The sequence below is a fragment of the Varanus komodoensis genome, unplaced genomic scaffold (genome assembly GCF_004798865.1).
Source record: "Varanus komodoensis strain SLA01 unplaced genomic scaffold, ASM479886v1 scaffold7_3, whole genome shotgun sequence".
Lineage (NCBI taxonomy): Eukaryota > Metazoa > Chordata > Lepidosauria > Squamata > Varanidae > Varanus > Varanus komodoensis.
Genome location: NW_025336480.1, coordinates 1,856,145 through 1,878,585, shown reverse-complemented (window position 1 = coordinate 1,878,585; position 22,441 = coordinate 1,856,145). Strand labels below are relative to the sequence as shown.

At 47.2% G+C, this 22,441-nt stretch overlaps 1 protein-coding gene across 15 annotated transcripts in view; it reads left to right on the top strand.

The window, feature by feature from the left end:
* The window catches only part of ABLIM3 (actin binding LIM protein family member 3), a 179,384-nt gene that overhangs the window by 106,390 nt on the left and 50,553 nt on the right, over nucleotides 1–22,441 (top strand). For 14 of the 15 annotated variants that reach the window (XM_044454584.1, XM_044454593.1, XM_044454590.1 and 11 more), the window contains 4 exons: nucleotides 1,067–1,250; nucleotides 7,029–7,141; nucleotides 14,313–14,439; nucleotides 18,076–18,169. In XM_044454584.1, coding sequence (XP_044310519.1) covers nucleotides 1,067–1,250; nucleotides 7,029–7,141; nucleotides 14,313–14,439; nucleotides 18,076–18,169 — 518 coding nt within the window. Of the gene's footprint in view, nucleotides 1–1,066; nucleotides 1,251–7,028; nucleotides 7,142–14,312; nucleotides 14,440–18,075; nucleotides 18,170–22,441 lie in introns of those variants that run through there. The other variant, XM_044454596.1, reaches the window with a different exon arrangement.

Genomic DNA, 22,441 nt, shown 5'->3' with positions numbered 1-22,441 from the left:
AACAACAACTCAGCAAAATATTCAAGCTAAAAATTCAACCTTCCCCCCTCAAAAAAGGCAATGGATAATATAAATATAATTGCAAAAAGAAATCAGATTTTTTAAAAGTCAGCAGACAGAAATCAAAGCAACCCAAAACAAAACAAAAATAGCCTTGAGTCTTGATCAGGATGCCATATCGGAGGGAACCAGATGGATTTCCTAGGGCAGAACATGCCAAAGCCGAGGCATGGCAGTTGAGGAGGACATGGCAGTCCAGGCCTTCCCTGTTGGATGGATCAGCAACAGGCCATTTTGAGGTGACCTCAGAGAATAAGCAGGTTTATATGGTAAGGAGTGGCCCTTTAGGTATCCTACTCCCTAAGACATTTAGGTCACTATATAATGCATGTTCAGACAGAGAAGTTTGTACAACTTCCAGCATACCCCAACATTGCTCTTGGGCGAGGAGAATCAGGGCATCGATCCTGCTGGCTTCACCAGGTGGGAGATGGGAGACGGGCAGCCAACATCACAATGGGATTCCCATCTTCTCTCCCCATTCCCCTGTCCCCGTCTATGATTTTTTGTGACTGGGCAGCAAGAGCTGACATTTTTCCACTATCTTAAAAAAAATCTCTGCTGGTTCACTCCTTTCCACTTACACATAGCTAATGCATAGTTAATACTTTTTAAAGGGCCATTGCCCTGTACGCATTGCCTTGCCAACTCGTCATAATTCTTCTGCAATTGTACTTGCATCTGACACAAGATGACATTCTCAGCAGCATGTGCCCCAGCAGTCGTCACTGTGTTTTGCATAATCATCACACAAGCACCCCCTGATAAAAGGAAGGGCTATCATGTAGGTCTCCCCATAAAGCATTGAAATGGCAGGAGTACACGCAGGGGTCACGGTTGAGGATATGTGGCTGGCTGGGCCTCCCGAACACATACGTGCAGGAACACATGACTGATGTAGGCATCTTAAACTCGCTGGAAGAAACACCAATGCAGCAATGGTAAAACACAGTCAAGAAGCCTGAAGGATTGATTCTGCTCTCTGTGTGTGCTCTCTGTTCTGTAGTGTGCGGCTGTGACCTGGCTCAGTCGGGCTTCTTCTTCAAAAATGGCGAGTACATCTGCACCCGTGACTACCAGCAGCTGTATGGCACCCGCTGTGACAGTTGCCAGGACTTCATCACCGGAGAGGTTATCTCAGCCCTCGGCCGGACTTACCATCCCAAGTGCTTTGTGTGCAGCGTGTGCAGGTGAGGTGAATGTCTGGCCATCCTGTGTGAATTCATGAGTCACTGAAAATGCTAACTAGATTACTCAAGGTGCTTGAACCCACATTAAGAAATGTAGTCGCCTAGTAGGAACCTTGCAGGCAGGCATCATGCCTTGCCTTGCCTTGCCTTGCCTTGCCTTTTGCCTTGCCTTGCTGGAACTTTATGAGGAACCAAGAGGTGTGGTTGGAGACTCAAACCAGCAGTTCTGGCTTGGCAGTCAGGCTGAGCTGTGTTTGGAGAGCATGATCTAGACTGCAGTAAGGACAGGTGCATCAGCCAAGCATGATTCCACTCAGGGTTTATTTATTTATTATTAAATGTAGACCCTGGCATTCTACCAGAAATGGCATTGAAGAAGGCTAAAGATAATAAACTGCAGATTTAAACAAAATCTGGGTTAAACTGTAGATATAAACAAATCAGTTCAAAATGTAATTGAAACACAACAATAAAAAACAAAGCCAGTGCCCAACTAGGTAAACCTTGTTAAAGCGCAGACCAGTTGACATGCCAAATAAAAAGATGTTTGCCTGTTGGAGAGTAGGACAGCATTATGGGTTCATTCTGGTGGCAGGGAAGAGGAAGAGTCTTGCTAGGTTGAAAAGCATGCTTCCTTCGCCACCACATTCAACTGTCACTCTGGAAAGGAATTAAAAAGCAGAGTAAACCTTGAAAGAAACAGTAATTGTGAAGATGTGAGCAGGGAGACATACGGTGAACCTTTTTACCAGTGATGTCATAGTTAATATCCAATAGGCACCCATGGCAATTGCATAACAATAGAAGTCTTTTATGGCAATGAGGACAGTTATTCAGGATGGTAATAATTAACCAGCAACTCCAAGTTCCTACCTGAGTGTGGGAAAAGATGAGATTTTCCCACAGTATGAGAGATAACAGCCTGAATTACTACATCTTCTTAACAAAAATAAGTTATGTATTCCTCTAAAACCTTTTTTCACCCAAGGGCTGATTTCAGTTTTCGAGGAGTTTCTGGGCCACATTCCAGAGGTGGGCAGGGCTGAAAGCAAATGAGGTGGAGCCAAAAAAGAAAAAAGCCCAATGCATTTTTGGTTGAGGCTCTGGCTGCCAATAACTAAGCCTTAGCAGAGGCAGTGCAACCTTTCAGGTGCTCAGGAAACCACCCAGTAATCCCAGAGACAAAATTATCACCACCCAATTTCCCTGGATTAGGACCGCAGGAGCCCAGCCCAGCCTGCCTTAGAATAATATGAAATTATTTGTCACACAGTTCTCAGAATGGTAGATCTCCATGCAATAAAAGTATACACTTTGTATGTAGAACCTAGTTCTATGCTTTTTGATTATGCCGCTTTATTGGAGCGATGGGCATGTCAAGCAGACACAGAGTTAATTCTGGTACTGCTGATGTCACCTTGTGTGACAACCAGAGCATGGAGGCACAGTTCTGCAAAAAGGGGTGGCCAGGGGTGGGGGTGGGATAAGTGGCATCCCAAAATGAAGCTATTGTGAATATGAACCTTTCTAGGCCTCAGGAATAATGTTCTAGCACACGTCTGTTATTTTGTAATTCAGAGCCACAGAAGGGCATTAAGGGACTATTAAAAAAAAAGATGGGAAAAGACGACTGACAGGAAAATCCCACCGATGTCACACCCCTGCTGCTCCCATGGCTATGGTCTTCTGGAACAACATTGCCATATTATGGAGTGTATTCCATGCCTTCTGCAGCAATTGTCCCCTTTCTGGTTGTTTTAGGCTTTGTTAGTCCAGTGTCACCAGCCTTTCATGCAGGGTGATACTGATGTGGGAAACCCAAGTCCTTGGGCCTACCCACAGATTGTTTCCTTTGAGCATTACCAGGGAAGGGGCACAAGCAGCGCTAGATAGTTCCAGCATTGTGTGAGGCAATTGCTTGAGTGAACCAAGGTGAGAAATGTTGATGGGTCAACATGGATGTTGGGCAAGCTGAGCAAGGTGGAATTGTTGCCCAGGTGTGTTGCTCTGCAGAGGCCAAGCAAATATGTACATTCGGAGAAGTCCTATCTTCCATGTTGCAACTGGGAAGGGAGTCAGTCATCCAAATAGGAATGAAGTCACTGTAAAACAGTGGCTAGAATGTGTAATTCCTTGAAGGACACACAATTAGTGGTAATGAAGGCTGCAGAGAGGTCTAAAAGAACCAGCAGAGTTGCACTCCCCCATCTTTCTCCTGGCAAAGCTCTTCCCACAGAGCAACCAAGGCAGTCTCCATTCTGAAACCAGTTCTAAAATGGATCCAGATAATCTGTTTCCTCCAGATATACTGAAGATGTCCAGTACAGCCACCATGCCGCAAAATGGAGAACCCAGGCACAGCTTCTGCAGAAGAGGTTGGGCCCGCCCCCACATCATACTAGTAGATGCCCATCTCTTGCACAAATGGTGATCACTTCCTGGATCCACATCCCCAGACATGCTGTGTGGGCCATAAGCAGCCAAGATGGGCAACAATCAAGTGCCCAGACAGATTCTAGAGCTCTGTCCCATCACCAGGCCTCAGAAACTGAAACATCCCACAGGAGTGGGCAAGCCAGCCCACTAGGCATCAGGGGACTTGATTCTGCTACCCTATGCTACACACATTTGTTTGGGAATAAGCACTGCTGTGTTGTAGAAAAAGATGATATTTTTAAAGTATGAACAATAAATAATTACATGAACATCTGTAAACATGTGTGCACCTGGTTAGCCAGCCCTTCATTGTGTGTGTGTGTGTAGGATACTCTGGCCAGGAACATCTGTCCAAGGGGCCCTGGCCTGCCCAGATGCTGATGCCAGGCCTCTTTGCAGCAGTCTCTGTCACCTGATGATCTTTGGCTGATCCTTTGATCAGCCTCAGGTCCAGACCTAACTGCATCACTGCCTGTTCACCTCTGGGTTACTTTCCAAAACCTGCTTCAGCATGAACTTAAGTATCTGTTTCTGCTGACTGTGGTGGCGCAAAGGGAGGGGACCAGTGCTTTGTGTCCCCTGGTGCTTTGCGATCCAGCCTATCATTTCATTTCTTTCTACTTATACAGCCTCCTTTCCTTAAAGCTTTATGGGTGGGAAACATTGTCTTCACCAAGTAGAAACAATCGGCTGTTTCTCAAATTGCAGCACTGGTATTCGGTGCAAATCCTATGACTCTGTCTAACAAGTTCATTCTTCAGCATGATGGACCATTTTATTAAACTGAAATTCCTCCCGCCCCCTATATAATAGATTTGGGGTAATTGCCACTTTGTCTTTGCTGCTACAGCCCCAGATTAGAAACCTCACTCCGCCCATATGCTATAGGATGTGGAAACATTAATATAAATAACCGCAATGATGATGGGGTGGTGCTGGTGGTAATGATGGTAAGAATATCTTGCTAGTCTATAACTAGTTTGCCTGTAAGTAGGAAGAAGTTATTAATCTGTGCTGATCAGCATTAAAGGATTCTGAGTCTGTATCTCCATGGAAATGTGCATATGTACATCCCCAGTTTCTTGTGGGGTTTTCAGAACTTTTGTAGTATTTTCCTTACATAATCAGACCAGGACAAGGAGCTTCAGGGAGAGCAGAGCTACTGCTGGAGATGCCAAATCCTACCATAATGAGCTAGCTGACATTATACAGGCATGCACAGAGGCTGTGTTTCTACAAGCAGATAACTGCACCTATGTGTGTGTTTTACAACCTTCCTCTGGCTGAAAAACAGGTGGTCCTACCTATATGAAAGCTTGGGCATGAAAGCTAACCCATGGGCAGCCATTGGTGATCTGTGTCTGGCTCCTCTCTGCCATTCTTATTTTATTTATAGCTGTTAGGGGAAAGGAGTCCATAAAAAAGCCAATGTCCTTTCAGCTCTTAATTCCCAGCTGGGTCCCCTCAAAGCACAAGGAAGACATGTTTCTACATACGGTGGATGCTTGGCTGGGGTCTCCAAAGGTATTGTTCAGGTTGATGCCCCTGGGGGCCAGTGTTCGTGCTTGCTTGCCCTTCCGTGTCCAGCTTTGTGTACATACCTAGCAGTCTTGCATCCATGCAACCCACAGCACTGTGAACTCTCACAGTATGAGATGTTTTTCTACCTTTTTAAAAGACAGGAGTCTTCATAATTGTGCAGCAGATATTGATGCCTGCATCAAAATGTTTGAGTGTGTGATAAAGAATTATTAAGTCTTTACTGCAGACCATAGTATGCGATTCTAAACAATCAGTTCTGAAGAGCTGTGCAATGTCAAAACGCAGTGAGTGCCCCACCTGTGCTGTGCTACGTTCGTGTGTGGATCTGGATCGTTTGTTCCTAGAAAAGTTTGGGAGGAGAGACAATGAAACAATAGAGCTCTTGAAGGAGAGCAACCCCAGGAGAAGGGTGGGGGGTGGGGACCAGGTGCTGGAATGGACATGTAGGAAGGGACCATCTGCGTTACACATCTGAAACATGCTCCAGATTTGTTTCCAAGGTATCCATTGTTCTGACGTGCTTCATGAGAGTTCTTTCTGAGAAGTCGCCAGTGCCTTCGCAGAACTGCAAATGCTTCTTTGGTCAAAAGCCTTGACAATAATACAGATTTGAAGTGAGTCTGCGGGCACTGGGAACAGGGGCTGCTCCTCTGTGTAGCAAGCAAATCCCCAGGTCGATGCACCACACACCTCTCTTTAGGCTGCAGTGCGAGGCACACGAGCAGCCTGGGCTGGTGCTGGGAAGAGCACCCTTTCCTGCAAGCACCAGAAGAGCCTCCTGCTGACTGCATACCTGCTGTCCTCTCCAAGCCGTAATCAGAGATAACTGTGAGGATTTCACTGTGCACTCTGTCAGCAGGGCATGCAAGGCCATCTCTGCTGCTTGGTGGGAGGAGGAAGGCCATACCACTGACCAGAGATAACAGTGGGGATTGCACCAGGCTCAGAGGCCAAGTTCCACCATTGGAGGAATCCAATGCGTCTCCACGGGCTGGATGGGCCTCTGGGCAGGAGGCTTTCCAGCCTTGGGCAAGGACTATGAGTAGGAAATGCCTGGGGCAGCAAAACATTTCTCCCATAGTTTTGTCAACATTGGAACAGCGGAAGGTTGGGGAATAGAGTACTGATCCATGTTCCTGCCAGGTACCCTGACCCACGAGTGTTATGCACTGCAGTTGGGATGTTTTCAGCAAAATTCCCACTTCTGAATTAAACCTTTCAATACACTGCTGAAAAGTAATATGTGAGGACAAGATGCATGGAATAAGAATTTTTAAATAAGAGGAAAAGAAAACATGGAATAGTGTCATGGAATCCTTTTACAATGTCTAGTCCATTCAACAAATTATAAAATCTATATTACGCATCATGTGGTATCTCTCAATACAGCCAAAAAGAATGCAATTTGGGAATTGTCCAAACGTGTGTCATCAGAACCCATAATAGTAATAAAGGAGAACCACATTGCCAGCAAATTCTTTGGTTTCCATTTCCCCAAGCAAACCAGCTTCTGATGCATTGATTTTTCCATAAAAATAAATAAATCCCAAAGTTTAGCCAGCCACGGGTTTTCCATTAATGGCTCCTTTAGAATGATAGCTAGCTGCAATTACAGCTTTTGCCACCATAAGCAGAAAGACAGCAAAGTCCCTGGAGTGAATCAGGATAGTTGAGTCAATGTAAAATTTCAGCAACCCAATTAGAGGACATGTAGATATCTAAAGCTCCCCCACGGTGGTTTGAATCAATGCATTTCTGACATTTTCCTGTTGCTGTTGCTTTATTCCTGCTTTGTTTCAGGAAGCCATTCCCCATTGGAGACAAAGTTACATTCAGTGGCAAGGACTGTGTTTGCCAAACCTGTTCTCATTCGCTGATAAGCAACAAACCCATCAAGATCCACGGACCAAGCCGTAAGTCAAGCTGATCTCATCTCTGTATGTCACTTCTAGAATGGGTTAAAGAATGGAAGTGGTTTGGAAATCCTGGTGGCGAGAGAGAGAAAGGTTGTTGAAGCCAGAAACCTGTTAGGAGTCTTGTCCTCCCATAGAATTTCCTCTCCACAATTAGGATTTTAACATTTCCATCCCCACACATTCCATAATTGTAAGCCCCAAGTTAACAGCAATGGTTGTGAAATTCTAAGATTCTTTTCAGCTGAGCCTCAAGATCTTACTGTTTCCTATTGTGTCATCCATGTAAATGTCAGGTTTACATGGCATTCTTGTGCAGGAAAAAATCCCTAAATCTCACTGAATAGGGGCCCTCCTCCACAGACACATTCAACATCCACAATGGTGTATTTCAGAGAGGTTTGGCTGTTGGGCAGTATAGAAAAGAAATAGGACACTGATGTGTTCGTGCATTTTAACAATAGCATGGTATTTCCCTTTTGGTTATGCTGAACCTCTGGTGGACACGTGCACACAGGGAAACTCAAAGTGGACGGAGGATGCCATGTCAGGACTCTTTGGTCAGGCCTTTGGCCTTGCAGAAACTGGCTCCAGTTGGAGCTCTCATCACTGCCTCTTGACAGGGGACAGGCAGGAAAGGTGGTGGGCCATGGAATGGGTTGGCTCACGTTGGCTCATCCTTGGCCTCCTCCTCTTCAAGCCACCTCTGCCCACTCATTTGCCCGACTGCTGTGGGCCCAGTCTGGGAAATGGATGGTATTGTTCCATGTTTTCATTGCTGGCATTGCTTGCATGATCAGAGATGGCAGTAGGTAGACTTCCCATTGAAGTCCGGGCCCAATTCAAGGTGTTGGTTATGACCTATAAAGCCCTTAACGGCTTGGGTCCTGGTTACCTAAAGGAGCGCTTATGTTCATACGTGCCCTCCTGCTCTTTGAGATCAGCGGGAGAGGCCCTTCTCCGGGAACCCTCCGTGAAGGAAATTAGGAGGGTAAGTACTCGGAGGAGGGCTTTCTCTGCGGTGGCGCCCAATCTATGGAATGTGCTCCCCAGAGAGGTCCGCCTAGCGCCGTCGTTAATTGTTTTTCGTTGCCAGGCAAAGACCTTTTTATTCAAAAGTTATTTTAATTGTTAATATTATTTATTTATTTTATTCTTTGGCCAGGGCGACTTAATTTATACTGTTAAATTATAGTGTTTTATATTATGTTATTTATTTATGATTGTGAGCCACCCCGAGGCTTTGGCGAATGGGGCAGCATAGAAGTTCCCTAAAATAAATAAATAAATAGGCAGGTTAGAGGACCAGACAGAGCCAGGAAATGGCTGCACACTCCTTGCATGAGTATAGGCCTTGGCCGGCGCCTGACAAAGCCTACCCATGGTGTCCTCCCTGACTCACCAGGTGGGTGAGTCGTCCTGAGGGACATGGCCTTCCACACACCATTGCATGCACTGCTTGGCCTTGCCCCTTGCTTGCGCACAGGCAGATTTCAAACGTTGAACATGTCTGTGGAGGAGGGCCCCTATCTATTGTTGCATCCTTTCTTCTGAGCCAGGCCTAGGCAACCCGGGCCCCTCCCAGTCTCTTTACAGCTCCCATACCCTTGCCTTTGACTCTGCTGGATAGGCCTGATGGGAGCTGTAGGATAAACATTCGGAGGCACCACAAGCTTTCCACCACGCCTGCTCTGTGACTTTGGGCCTATGGAGAAAACGCCCTGCTAACATCACGCAATGGTGAGTGGGAAGGGACAGAAACACCCAGCCTGCAGCCAGGTCGGCCTCACTGAGCTTGGCTGATGGAAAAGAAATGAAAAGGGGAAGGAAGCAGGTGAAGCCCTCCTTGAGCCACGCGATATTCTCCCCGCCTGCCCATTCGGTTAGGCCGTTCTCTGCTGCGCATACTGAACTACGGCCTGCCTTTCCAAAACACTGTGATGAGCAGTCCACACTGGGATGTGAACCAGCTGGACAGGATTGCAACGCCGGCTGTGTGATCTCGCAGTGCAGGCAACAGATGTTGCTGTCCCCTGGTGTTTACTGAGGCTCTTGATTGCTGAGAGAAGAACAGTACCATATTCTGCACCATGATTAAAAAGCAGGGTTTTCCTGTGACTGCCTGCTCTTGGACAGGCTGCTGGGAAGCTGCCAGACAAGACCAGCACTGCGGCCACCATTCAAAGAGGAGTTAAGAGGACGTAAGCCTATTGATTTCAGTGGGCTTATGCACACATTATACTGGCTCGGACTGTTCTCTGCACATGTCATGGCTGCAAAAAGAAGGCAACACCCCCTCCACGTTTCCACAGGAATTCAGTTTTGTAACCCATCTTTGTTTGAAAATTTAATTCATTTTCTGCTCTTCTGCTAAAGCACGCTTGAATATATGACAGTCTGGTGCAGCTGCAGGAAAATTAGAGCAAACAGGAATTTAACAGCAATTCTGGGAAAGATGGTACGTGTGTGTGCTGAAATGCATATGCACCATGGACCTTTCTTTTCTCACATGATGACAAGGAGGGCCACTCTTGGTACTGAATGTTGTTTCCTGTCCTTATCTGCCAAAAATCCGGATATGTTCTGCCTGTCTTTCCTGTATCTTCAGAGTGCCACTGAGCTCCAGGCTGGCTGGCTGGCTTCCTGTGTCCCACTGATAACCTCTAGATGGGCTCGGCCATGTCAGCTTTTGCCCTGGCGGAGAGTCCACAGGAAAGAAATAGATGCTTATAGGGTGTGACTTCAAAGTCGATACCCATGGCTTCTTTTTAATGCATGTCTCCTTCCATGTCAATGAAGGATGGAAGCCGCGTTGAGTCCAGTTGGGTGCTGCTCTCTAGGACAAGGGTTTGTTTGCTCTTGCCTGAAAGACAAGAGCTCAACACTTTCTATTTCTCCCATCGCAACAGAGAGCTGCAACTGTTGATTTTCTCTGTTATTGACAGAATAGGAGGGCATGTGCACTTCTGGTCACCACACCTTAAATGGGATATTGTGGAGCTGGATAACATGCAGAAAACGGCAACAAAAATGATCAAGAAACTGGAGCAGGCCCCCAGTGAGGAAAGGTTACATACTTTTTAGCTTACTTCAGACCACAATAAATAATGAGCAGTCGTGCATCCAGGCTTGTTTCCAGTCTTTTTCTGATTGAAAAGTGGCTTTCCAGCATACTCTCATTTGTGACTGTATCTGTGACTTGCATTTGGCATTTTCTGCCAAAACAGTAAAACATTTTAAATCCTAATTCTATTTTTTTCTTTTTAATTTTCCTCAACTGGATCTACCATTGCTGGTTGTCTGTTGTGGTTTGGAATGATGTGTCATGTGCATTGCATCCCCCATGCATTCTTTTCAGTGTAGAAAAAATGTAAGGGAAAGAAAGAATCGGATACATTTTATTACACATGGTGTAAAGAAAATGGATAAGAAGAAAGATTTCTTTCAAAATACTAGACGCTGGGGTCATCCACTGAAACTGGCAGAAGATGGGAGAGATTTTTTCACCCAGCAAATAAACAACAGAACAGAAGTCGCTACTGCAAGAGGTGGTGATTGACAGCAATTTGGATGGCCTTAGAAGGGGACTGGATAAATTCATGGAGAAGAAAGCTATCAGTGGATGTTAAGTCCCAGTGGCTGCATGTGTATCTCCACCAGTTCCTGGGTGACATGGACAAGAAGATGTTGTTGTACTTGTGGCCTAATTGTGTATTTCCCGTGGGAGATTCTTTGGCCCCTTTGGCTTGGGATTAGATGAATCTACACCCACTGAAGTAACCAGGAGGTAGCAGAAATGTGCACCCGATGAGAGTACATCCTCTCTTCATCAGCTTTTAGAGTCACCCTATGTGACCAGCATCCAGGCATTATAGTCCAGTCCAGCATCCAGGCATTATGGTGCCTAACCTTCATTGGTAGGTGATCATATGAAATAATGGACTGTGATAGAATTTAGGTGACATTCCATCTACATTTTTAAACTAAGTGCTTGTCCCTGGCATTTTGGGGAGTGATGAGGATGGCAAATCTCATGTACAAATTTTCAGGGTCTCTACCAGTGAAGGAAGATGAGATGTCCTCTTGAATAGACATATTTTGTGTTCTACTTACAGTGTCAAATGTAGAAACTGTGAGATGTGAAGAGATGGAGTATAATCTGCAGGAAAGTTCCAAGGTTCCAAGGTTCTTCAAAATAAATGGCCATTGCACAAGGCCATGCTAGTTCATTTCCAGCAAGGCCTGTATGGGAGGGGTTTTTCGGTAGTTTGCATCCCATGATAATTAACACAAAAGGGGCATCATTTGGATTTTCTATCCCAGGCATCAAAAAGTCTTCAGCTGCCCTTGCGTTCATTCCTGAGATAGCCAAGGTGCCACGTAACGCTACACGCAGCACATGAGCAAATCCCATTGTGGTTGTTGCGTTACATTGAGATCTCACCTTTCTTCCCTTTGCAAGGAACCAAAGCAGCTTACAGGGCTCTCCTGAGCTCCCAATAGCAACCCCAAGCGGCAGTGACTAGCCCCAAGTCACCCCATGAGCTTCATGGCTGAGTGGCAACCAGAACTGGGACCTCCTGAGCCCCAGTTCAGCACTCAAACCACCACAGCACACTGGCTTTCATGCTCGGTTAGGGCATGATCCTGTGCATGTCTGGGCAGAAAAAGAGTCCTACAGCTCTCAGCATCCCCTGGCTAACTATGCTAGGAGTGGTGGGACTTTGCTTCCTCTCTTAACATGCACACAATTACGCCCTGGAGGTGCATTCTCTCATTCAGCACTGTGGGATTGGTTTCTTGTCAGATCTCTACCATTCAGTTGCTCATGAAGCAGATCTCCAAGAATCAGAATCGCTAGCCAGCTGTTTCTGCTGCAGGAGACACAGAAACAGCTGGTAGCCCTGGGTCTGCTGAATCAGCACCAAGATGCTCATCCCCCCCTTGCCCGCTCAGTTTCCAGGAATCTGCTTCAAGAGCCTTGAGACAAAACAATGTAAATACCACAATGCCCTCCCCCTCCCACTGCTTCCCTCTCCATGCACTGTACGACTGACAGGTCACCGGAACGCCACCGCCTCCCCTGAAATGTGCTCCTAGATAGATTCCTCTCCTTGGATGCACAGCTCAGGTTACTCGAGGGCACCATGGATTATTCATAACCAGCTGCACACGGCATTCAGGATGTGAATGGGCAAAGGACAGCCTTGCTCTGTCTGCACCCTTATTAGCCACTGCTTTGAATACACCTCTGCCATTGCTGCTAAAACAGAATCTAGCAGGGATGCAGAAGGGGAGGCAGGGAGAATATCTTGTCAGTGTACAAAGCTCCAGAAAGTCCCAGTATATCTTTGTCTGTGTGTGTGTATGTGTTTGCTAGAAGCCCCCGAAGCCCCCAAAGTAGAGGATGTACTGAAAGGATGAGCAGCAAACCCAGGTTAGCATTGAAAGATGAATGACAAGGGAGAAAACAGAACAAGCCAGCAAATCTGCTCCGTGTGTTTTCAGATGACCCCACCAGGGCTTCTGCTGTGCATGCCAGGATAAAATGCAGAGTGCACCAGGGCTGCCCCACTACGAGCATTGTTTTGCTTCACTGTGTTTCTTAGGGTTGCCAGCTGGACTGAATTAACCTTCCAAAGCAATCCGTGGGTCCTGTACGCAGGCAGCCCTTTTCTCCAAATGGCTTCTTGGAATCTAGGGGATTCTTATTACCGAAGGGACAGAAGGAAAGAGGCAATCAGAGCAGAGTCAAGGTCATCGCTTTCAGGGGCCATGTGCTTCCTGTCACTGATCTCCACAGGCAGCAAGGGAAATGGGAAATAAGGGATGCTGGTAAATACCTCCACAGCCGGATGTGGCCAAGGTGGACAGAGGTTAGGGAACAGCTCTTCCTACTCTAGCCTGCCTCCAAACACATCCTTCCATTCTGCTTTTGCCAGTAGGAGACAGAGAAAAGACGCAGGCTGTCCACAGAATATAAGCCACTGTGTGGCCCTCATTCTTGATTAAAACAGCTCAGCGGGACATGGCCGGTGAGAACCTCAGTAACTGAAAGCATGTAGGAGCTCCACCGATTTGTCCCACTTCATTTTCCTTTGTATCTATTCCAGGATTTCCCAGAGTATTGGTTAGTTTTTTCAATGTTCATGTACTGTGGCAGGGATGGAGAAAGGGAAGTGCCATGTGGACATGCGCATGGTCGGCATGTCATGAGTGGAGCCGGCTGGAGCCAGGGGTCTGACTAGATGGCCCAAGAGACCCCTTCTGACGCACTCTGTTTCTATGATTCTATGCGCCGGGTGTTGCTAGACTTCACTTCCCATCATCTCTCACTATTGGCGATGCCAGCGTGGTCTGATGGGATTTGTAGCCCAATGACAGTGTGGAAAGCCACTGTGGTTAGGATGTTGGATTAGGACTGGAGAGGACCAGACTCTTGGCCATGAAGCTCATGAGGTGACTTTGGGCCCATCACTCACTCTCAGCCTAGCCTACCTCACAGGGTTCTTGCAAGCATAAAATGGAGAGAAGGGCCTTGTACATAGTTCTGGACTCCTTGGAGGAAAAGGCAGGATACCAGTTTCACAAACAAATAATAATACATCAGTCTGGAGGGATCCATATTCCTCAACTCCTGTGTTACTGCAGTGTCATAATAATGCAGTTATTAAACAGTTAAATGCAATGTAATAATAACGTTGATGAGTTAAAATAACAATACGCAATTCACCAAGCAGAGGAAATGGCAAATACAGAGATGTATTCATACTTTCGACATCACTTGATAAGATGAAAACATGCAAAGCCAAGACAGACCAGCAAATGTGAGCCGTAACAGGAAATCACATTCCATTCTCAGCTTTCAGTTTAGTGTAGGGCTAAATGGAATATTATACCTTTCATCTTGAAATATACATTGTTGTAATGGTAAAGGAAGTTTTTTTTCCCTTTTTTTCTGTCTTGGTGACTATCTTTCAAATCAATAAAAACAATTTCTCACTTCCTCTTCTGTTGCTAACCTCAGCAGGTGACTTTCCTCAGATAAGATCTGATCCTGAGTAATCCCATGCCCATTTGTCATTTGTGGGCAGAGCTGTCCTTCACTGTCAGACTCTGAAACCATTCGGGATGCTGCTGCTGCTAATTCTCTGTTTTCCTTGTTTCCTAGAATGTGCAGGTTGCAAGGAGGAGATTAAGCAAGGTCAGTCACTCCTGGCCCTAGAGAAACAGTGGCATGTCAGCTGCTTCAAGTGCCAAACCTGTGGAATCATCCTGACTGGAGAATATATTAGCAAGTACGTTTTCCTGCCCAGCACAAATCCTGCCACTAGATGGGTGGAGAGTGGTTCGAAGCTGAGCATTGGAATGGTACCCTTGAAGGATTCCAGGCACCACCTGAGATTCCCAACAGACTCCCCACATTGCCAACAAGCAGACAGAGAAAAGGGAATACCAGTAACTCATCCCTCCTCTTTTGCACCTCTTATGCAATTGGAGTTGTGCATTTCTTGCAGCAGCGAAGAAGTCTGTGGGCTGCCCATGCCTCTGAATGCATGGGTTTAGATGCAAAGGAGCAGCCAGAGGGCCTCCTTCATGCATCACAGAGGAAGCAGGCATTATTTGCATTCTTTTCACCCTGTCTGTTTGTGGGAAAGTGTGTGAGATGATACAGATCAAAGCTGAAATCCCTTGAGGGATTTTGCCTCCTAAAGGATCTTTCAGCCTCCTTCCAGTTTTGTTTTCAAAAGTAATTATCTGGTGATTGGACTTGTACAACCAATATTCTCCTCTGCCTGCTTAGTAAGAAGTAAAGCTGTTCTCAGCTTCCTCTCCTCAGGCCAATATGTACAAATGATGTCAAAGCTGCAGGTGTTTGGGCACCTCACAACAGAGACTCATCAAGCTGGAAGGGGTCTCAAAAGTTAAGTAGTCCAGCCCCTACAGAGATGGGAAATCCTTATCTATAGGATTTCTGATAGCACTGCCACTTTCAAATCCTTAACTAAGTACGTAACTTAAAGAATCTTAAACATTATTCAGGTTTTACCCTGATTTACAATGCCTTTCCTTCAATGAACTCTTACACACTGGGGGTGGTAAATGGATGGTCCCCCGGATGTTGAAGGCTTCGATCCCCATTAGCCCTGGCCATCATAGCTAGTGATGAGAAATGATGGGAGTTGTAGTTAAGCAAGATCTGGTTGGCCACACATTCCCTGCTCTTGTGGGAAGCCGTGCTGGGTAGTGCTGCTTGGAATCCTCATTTGCTGTAACAGTGTGGCTGGGTTCACATGTCACAGTGACTCACCCTGGCAATAAACCGCAGTGGGTTGGTTGTTGCATACGTCCAGGGGGTGTCTGACAAATAATCAGACTCTCTGTGGGCTGCTCCCTGCTCCATCTCCAGCTCCTCCAACTGAGATCCCAGAAGTCTTGATGGCTGAAACCACCTTCTCAATGCTCCCCATCACAAATGGGAGGACGTTTTTGCTTGCTGCAGCTTCCCCCATATCCCATTCTTCCTTTTTTTTCTTCTTTTAGGAGGTCACTCAAGTGGCACATCAGAGGGGCTGTCACTGATTCTCCACCTTTCTTTTTAAAACAAATGTCTCAAATGTCTGTCGAAATGTTTGTATTTCTTAAAATCTCGTTGGATGTGTGCAGTGCACATTTCCATGGTCCAAAATGGAAACCTCACTTGGGCAAAGTCCTGGCAGGGTGCCTGCTATGCAGGCCTGGCAGGTCATGTGAACCCAGCCTGTGCCTGAATTATGGGCCCTGTAGATACACCGTTTGTTGTGTGATCCGGTAACATCAGTGCCAGAGAGGAGCCCTCTTGGAGGAAGCCGGCTGGTCACGTCCATGCAGGTGTCAGTCAGCAGGACACGGGGATGGTGTGGTCAGCACTGCCTATTCCTCTGAAATGTTGGCAGATACGAGTTCTATAAAGTGCTGTTACAAAAACCCAGTGCCAGATAAAATTTAAGGCTATTTAATGAGAGCAACATTTCTCTCAGCTCAGTAAGAAGAAGACATACTTTTATTGGGGGTTAAACTATCTTTAATGTGCTAAAGATAACTGTTGGTAAACTGCTGTCGGCTGCTGAAAAATCTCCCATCCGGTTCTTTAAAAAACTGATTGAAAAGACACATTACTGTTTCACTGTGCAATTAATGATTTAATTATTTGATCGTACCGATCAAGTATTCATTGATTACTTTCAGCCCTGCAGCAATCCCTAAGTGTTGGGGTAGATGGCCCTCCGGGTCAGCTCATGCAGAAATGAAGGCTTGGGCTCGGGAAGCATAAGGTCGCAATGTCTGCAGGAGGACGGGGTGAGCTTCACCCCCTGTATCTCCTAACAGACAAAAAGGAGTCACACAGCAATCCAGGCATCATGCTTCGATATGCTTTTCTCCCTGAAACAAACATTAATGACCGCAGAATAACTTTCTCTTGCCACCTACCCTCCAGGTGTTCTGGACTGCAGTTCCCAGCCAGCATGGCTAATAGTCAAGGAGGCCGAGAGCTGGAGTCCCAAACGTCTAGAAGGCACCAAGCTGGGGAAGGCTGGTGTGGGAACTGTCATCTGTGAAGTGCCTTTTCTCAGACTTGCCAGCTACTCAAGAAGCATATGGGCCCTTTGAACGCTAGGCTAGTCCGTTTCCCTCGAGTCCTTTAGCACCACGACCCCCATTCGTCCCTTCCTCTCAGCGCACTGTCAGACCTCACTGCAGGCTGTGCCAGAGACCGCTCTCCCCTGGGCCCTGCAGGGTCACAGCTCTGCCCCGCCTTGGTGGCCCCAGCGCCAGGCCTAGCCTCTCCGCACCAGGCACATTTGCCCACTGTGCATATCTGAATAGGTCTACGCCGATGGAGAGCCAGGAAGCGTTTCTCAAGGAGGCTGCTCATTGCCCTGCCCCTGATTCAGGCCCTGGCTCCCGAAGAACCACTGAGCCCAGGCAGCTGTGTGCTGCTCCAAATGGGCCCTGGCCGGCTTGCACAGGCCGGCAACAGGCGCCCCATTGTATCCCCTAGACAAGGGCATTTCCCATCAAAGGCCAGTTCTCCTGTTTCCAGCACAAACACTCACAGTAACCCCCAGCAGTGACAAGCTTCTTCGAACAAGCCGGTGCAGTTGTTTGAAAGAAAGCAGTTTCCGTCCAACTCCCTGGGTGCTCTCCAAGAGCAACACGGGAGTGATATCAGGCTGCTGCCCCACTGACTGAGGGTGCCCTCCCTGCCTTGGGGCATCCTCAGGCCCTTCAGGGCACCCCTTGGTCCAGCCCGGGCAATGTTTGAGGCCTTACAAGGCCCCTCCCTCAGTGGGCCTGCCTTTTCTTCTTCATTGCCACCAGCTGCTATTGCACCAGCGCTTTCTCTTCGTGGCTTCCCTGTGCTCACTTGACAGGCAGAGAGCCAGAGAGCAAGGCGACCAGGGCAGCAGCCGTCACGCAGTGGTGAGAAAGAGAACCTCCAGGGGTCTTTGGCCAGTGGGCTCCTGCAGGGTTGTGGGTGCTCAGCAGGTGCTTGATGCTGGCCTGTGTCTGGGGACACGAAGCTGAAATCTCTGCCTTCTGCACTGTGCAGAGTGATAATGAAGAGAAGCCACTTTTGTGGGGGTGGCAAGATATGAGGAGCCCAAGCGGGGAAGAAGGAAAGGAAATGATGGGGGGGGGGAGAAGCTGCCCCACCACTGCCCCCCTGTGTAAATACAGCCTTCATGAATACCAGAATATGAACCCCAAAGTCAGTCCCCCCCCCCCCCCGGTGCCCCTCACTTCAGTGCAGGTGCCCTTTCAGCATCCCACCTTGCAAGCAGACCTCACCTTTGTGCTGGATGGGGCTGTGCGGTGGGCAGGGGGGGAGGGGGAATCTTTTCTGCCCCATTGCTTCTTCTGAGGCTCATAGCCTGCATCTTTCCCCACAGGGATGGCATCCCGTACTGCGAATCCGACTACCACGCCCAGTTCGGCATTAAATGTGAGACCTGCAACCGGTACATCAGTGGAAGGGTTCTGGAGGTGAGTCCATGCTGCCATTGTGCAGCACCAGTGGAACTGGCATCATGATGTCAAGAAAGCATCCAGCTGCTGCTTTGTATTCAGAAGAGCTACCCAGACCACCGTTGCCTCTCCCTGACTAAACCAATACAAGGGCTCACACAATTGGGGGAGAAGAAGCCATGGAGAAGAAGCCTTTTCCCCACCCCATGTGAGCTGGTTGCATGCCATGCAATTTGCCTATTTAACCAGGTGGCACAGCAGGCCACCATGACCTCTGAACCTGGCTAAACTGCCCAATAGACACGTGGTTTGTTGTTTCTGGGGTGGTTTGGAAGGCGCCCCCCCCCCACTGTACACCATGCCAGGTTCAGACATCATAGCAACCTGCACGCCACAAGGTTAATTAGGCAATCATGCTCACAAAGGGATAAGGAAAAGAACTGAGGTCATGTGAGCCAGATAGAAATTTTGGCACATCTGCTTACAAAGGATACTTGGGTAGTTATGGGATGATCAAACAAAAGGGGTTATTCAAGACCACAGGTGAGGATCTTTTCCCCTCTGGCATTTCCTAGGCTCTCCCAGCACTACAAAACTGGAACAGAGATGGTTACCATTAGCATTGCTGTAAAGGAATCGTTCCAGGGAAAGCGTTGCATGTGGCATGGTAGCAAGAGTGCGGGATGGGGCTTGAGATCCGGACTCTGGTTCTCTCACTGCCATGAACCTCACTGATTAACTCCAGGCAAGTCATGGACTCTCAGCCTACGCTTCCTCCCCAGGTTGTTGTGAGGATAAAAATGGAGAGGAGGAGAACTATGTCAGCTGCCCTGAATTCCTCACAAGAGGGGAAAAAGCAGGATATAAATACAGTCTAATAATAATATTTCAGAATCCGAGCGAGAAGAGGACAAAAAGCAGCTGTATGTTACAAATATATAGGCGAGCCTAGAGGAAGCTAAATATAGCGGGCTATATATAGCTGGAGCGTGGAGTGCTAAAATTTGGCATGGTTGTGGCTGCATTACAGAACATGGAATGGAATGTGCATTCTGATTTATTATCTGGTAGTTGCAGTGGAATCCTGCATATACAAGCACCATTGTTTTTGAAAGTATGCTTCCGGCCCTCATGAGGGCAGAGGGAAGCACCTGAAAATATATGAGGACCACAGCAACTGCTGAATATTGTGGGATGTCTGCTAATCCAGCAGTAGTGGACAGTTTCCACTCAATACAGTTTCCTTATCTGTTATTCTGATATGGAACTGAAGCCCTCAGTCTTCAACAGAGACTGTCCAAAAATGAGCTCTTGCTGGAAAATTGGTTTGTTCAATTAAAATGAAGCATGCAAATAAACAATGTTGCAGATTTGTACAACACACAGCATGTGGACTGCGATTACAGATTTCCTCAAGAACAGAATAAAGTAGCCCCTTCTGGTCCATTATTCTGTTTCCCAAACTCATCAACCAGATGCTTCCAGGAAGTGCACAAACAGGATATGAGAGCAATGGATCTTCCCACTCTTGCCTCCAGCCACTGATATCCATGGCACAGTGCTTCTGATCCTGGTGGCAGAGTAGCCATGATGACCTTATCAGTTTGAATTTCTCCAACTTATTGGCCATTACCACACCTTATGGAGAAATTCCATTGTTTAGTTGTGTGAAGTAGCACTTCCTCTTCATTCATCCTGTGGCTCCTAACTCTGAGCTTCATTGGATGACCTCATGGGTTCTAGTAATATGAAAAAGGGAGACAAATATACCTCTGTCCACTTTCTCCACACCTGGCATAATTTTATAATTCTTAGTATGTCCCCTTTTATTCACCTTTGTTCCTAAAGTAAGAAACCCTGATCATTGGAATTCATCCTCACAGGATTTGCTCCAGTTCCTCCCACACCCATCCAAATTAGTTGCATTTTCTGCATATTTTGCAGCTCTGCATTTTTCCTTTTTGAGAAGCAGTGACCAAAACTATACACAGCATTCAAAGAGTGGTCACCTTGACGGTACTCTCTGGAAGTACATGGAGAAAGAAAAAGAAAAAAGAAAACACGCAGCTGCCTTTGCCTACAGTGACGTGCCTGACCTTTTAACCTATATTGCCACTGAAGCTCCATCTCCACCGGGTTCTTGGTCTCTGCTTCCTTAACAACCTCCAAATGCACTGGGAAAGGGGCTTTTCTAGTCCATATTTCCCCTCCCAGTCCTAGGCATTTCAGTGGCCTCTCTGACTGCAATAACCATCAATAACTGTACCTGCCTTCCAGGTGATGCCAGCACATTATTCAGATACATTTCTCCATCCATCCACCTGGGAGAATGCTCTATAGCCAGTTTCCACCCTGCCTCTCTCTCTGTTGCTGTGGCAACAAAAGCTGCCAGCGATGCAGCAGTGTGCGCGCACGGACGGGAGCCGCGGCACTAGCAGGCTGGGACTGTAAAGGGAAACTTGAGAGCCCACGGCAAGCGAGCGAGCAAGTGAGCGTTCCAGGAGCCGGCCCGCAGGAGCTTGTAGAAGGAACAGTGGGGGCATTCCAAGCTGCTGGGCCTCAGAGAATGGCAGGGCAGAAGCTTTTGTGTGAATGGCAGCATCAAGTGGATTAAAATGGAGCGGGGTGTTCCTTTAAGAAGAATCAGGGAAAGTTGCTTTGTCATTCCTAGACAACTTGAGCTCTCTTTTCTTTTCTTTAAAAACAACAACAAAACAACAACAGCTAGTGAGGAATTAATTTTCCCATTCTTTATGCATGCAGGCACTGAGTCTGAATAGGGATTAAAATTCAGCTAGGGCTCAGATTTAGCTGGAGTATCTGTTTTTTGAGAACCGTGCCTGATTCCTGGAATATATGAGGCAGTATTGAAGAAAAGTGTCTCTGAACATAGAATCATGCAGTTGAAAGAGGCCTAGCGGGCCATCAGGTCCCACTTCCTGCTCAAGGCAAGACTCAAGTCACCCATCCAGATTGCCACCCACCCCGATCCTGCTTAGCTTCCAAGATGAGGCAGATCAAGCACTTCATGTGCAGAGGCAATTGCAACTTGTCCCAATCCACTCAGGATTAAGGAGCAGGACAGATGACAAGAAGGAAGGTTGGATACTTGGCTCAGGCTGCAAGAGAGAGAGGCGCACCAGCCCAGACAGTGCCGCTTTTGTACGCTTAGGTGCTTGTCAGTTTTGCATCCTTTTTTCTGTCTCCAGACCTGCAGTGGCCATCTGCTTCCAGACTGAAATAAAGGCCTGTCTCTAGAGTGAAACTGACATGAATCCACCAAGCGTCCAACCATCTGACTATTGAAAAGCCTCACTGAAAGGCTCTTAAGACCCATAGCATGTGAAGCAGCCCTGAAAGGACAGGTGCTTAGGGTTTAACACAGGCTGTGACTTTGTTGCCCCTCCATTTTCCATCTGTCTGCCCCAGGCAATCAAGCCAAGACGTGCAGAGCTGCTCTGGAAATGTGTTTTCGAATCATGCTGCCTGGCACGAGGCAGGCGGTTCTGTATGCTGGAGAGGGTTTTGATATTAAGCACGTTTCTCCGAAAAGGTGGCTCAGACGCCTTTAAAATAAATAAATGATAAGTGCATGGCCAACTGAGCTGCATTAGCGATACCGTCTCCTGAATGTTGCTGCAGCCCAGTGGCAGAGATGACCTAATCAGAAGCTTCAGGACGTGCAAAAAGCAGTTCAGAAAACATGCAAAGAACTCTGAGGTTCAGGGCCTCTAATCACCATTCCAGCACTGGTTATAACTACTTCCCTTGCGATGGAGACAGTGGTATAGCGGAGTCAGGATGCACCAGGTCAAAGTGCCTGAACTTTCTGATTAACGGGAGTGATGACATCTTTTCCCACCACCTCAGGCTTCCCTGTTCCCTCTGAGCTTAGCTGTAATCCTCACAATTCCTGGGGAGAGTGGCAGGTATTTGGGTGTGACTTGGTCTGAGACGGGCGATTCAGACTCATTCGCTTTACCAAATCCCTACTACTGCTAGAACTAGTTGTTGAATTAACCCGACTGTCTGCATTTGAGGAGGCATAGCTCAGAGGCCTGGCTTCAGGGACTACCATGATGATCATCCTCGTCTGAAGCTTTACCACTATACCACAGAATGGGAAAGGCAAATGCTTGTGTCTCCATAGCAAATACTGAGGACAAGGGTGGGCAAAAACTCCATATCTGAAAGCACATCACAAACTTATGCTCCTCAGCCAGCTGTGACTCCTTTGAGACACATCTGCAGACTTGTGTCTCCCCTCTGCACATCATGCTGCTCAGGCTG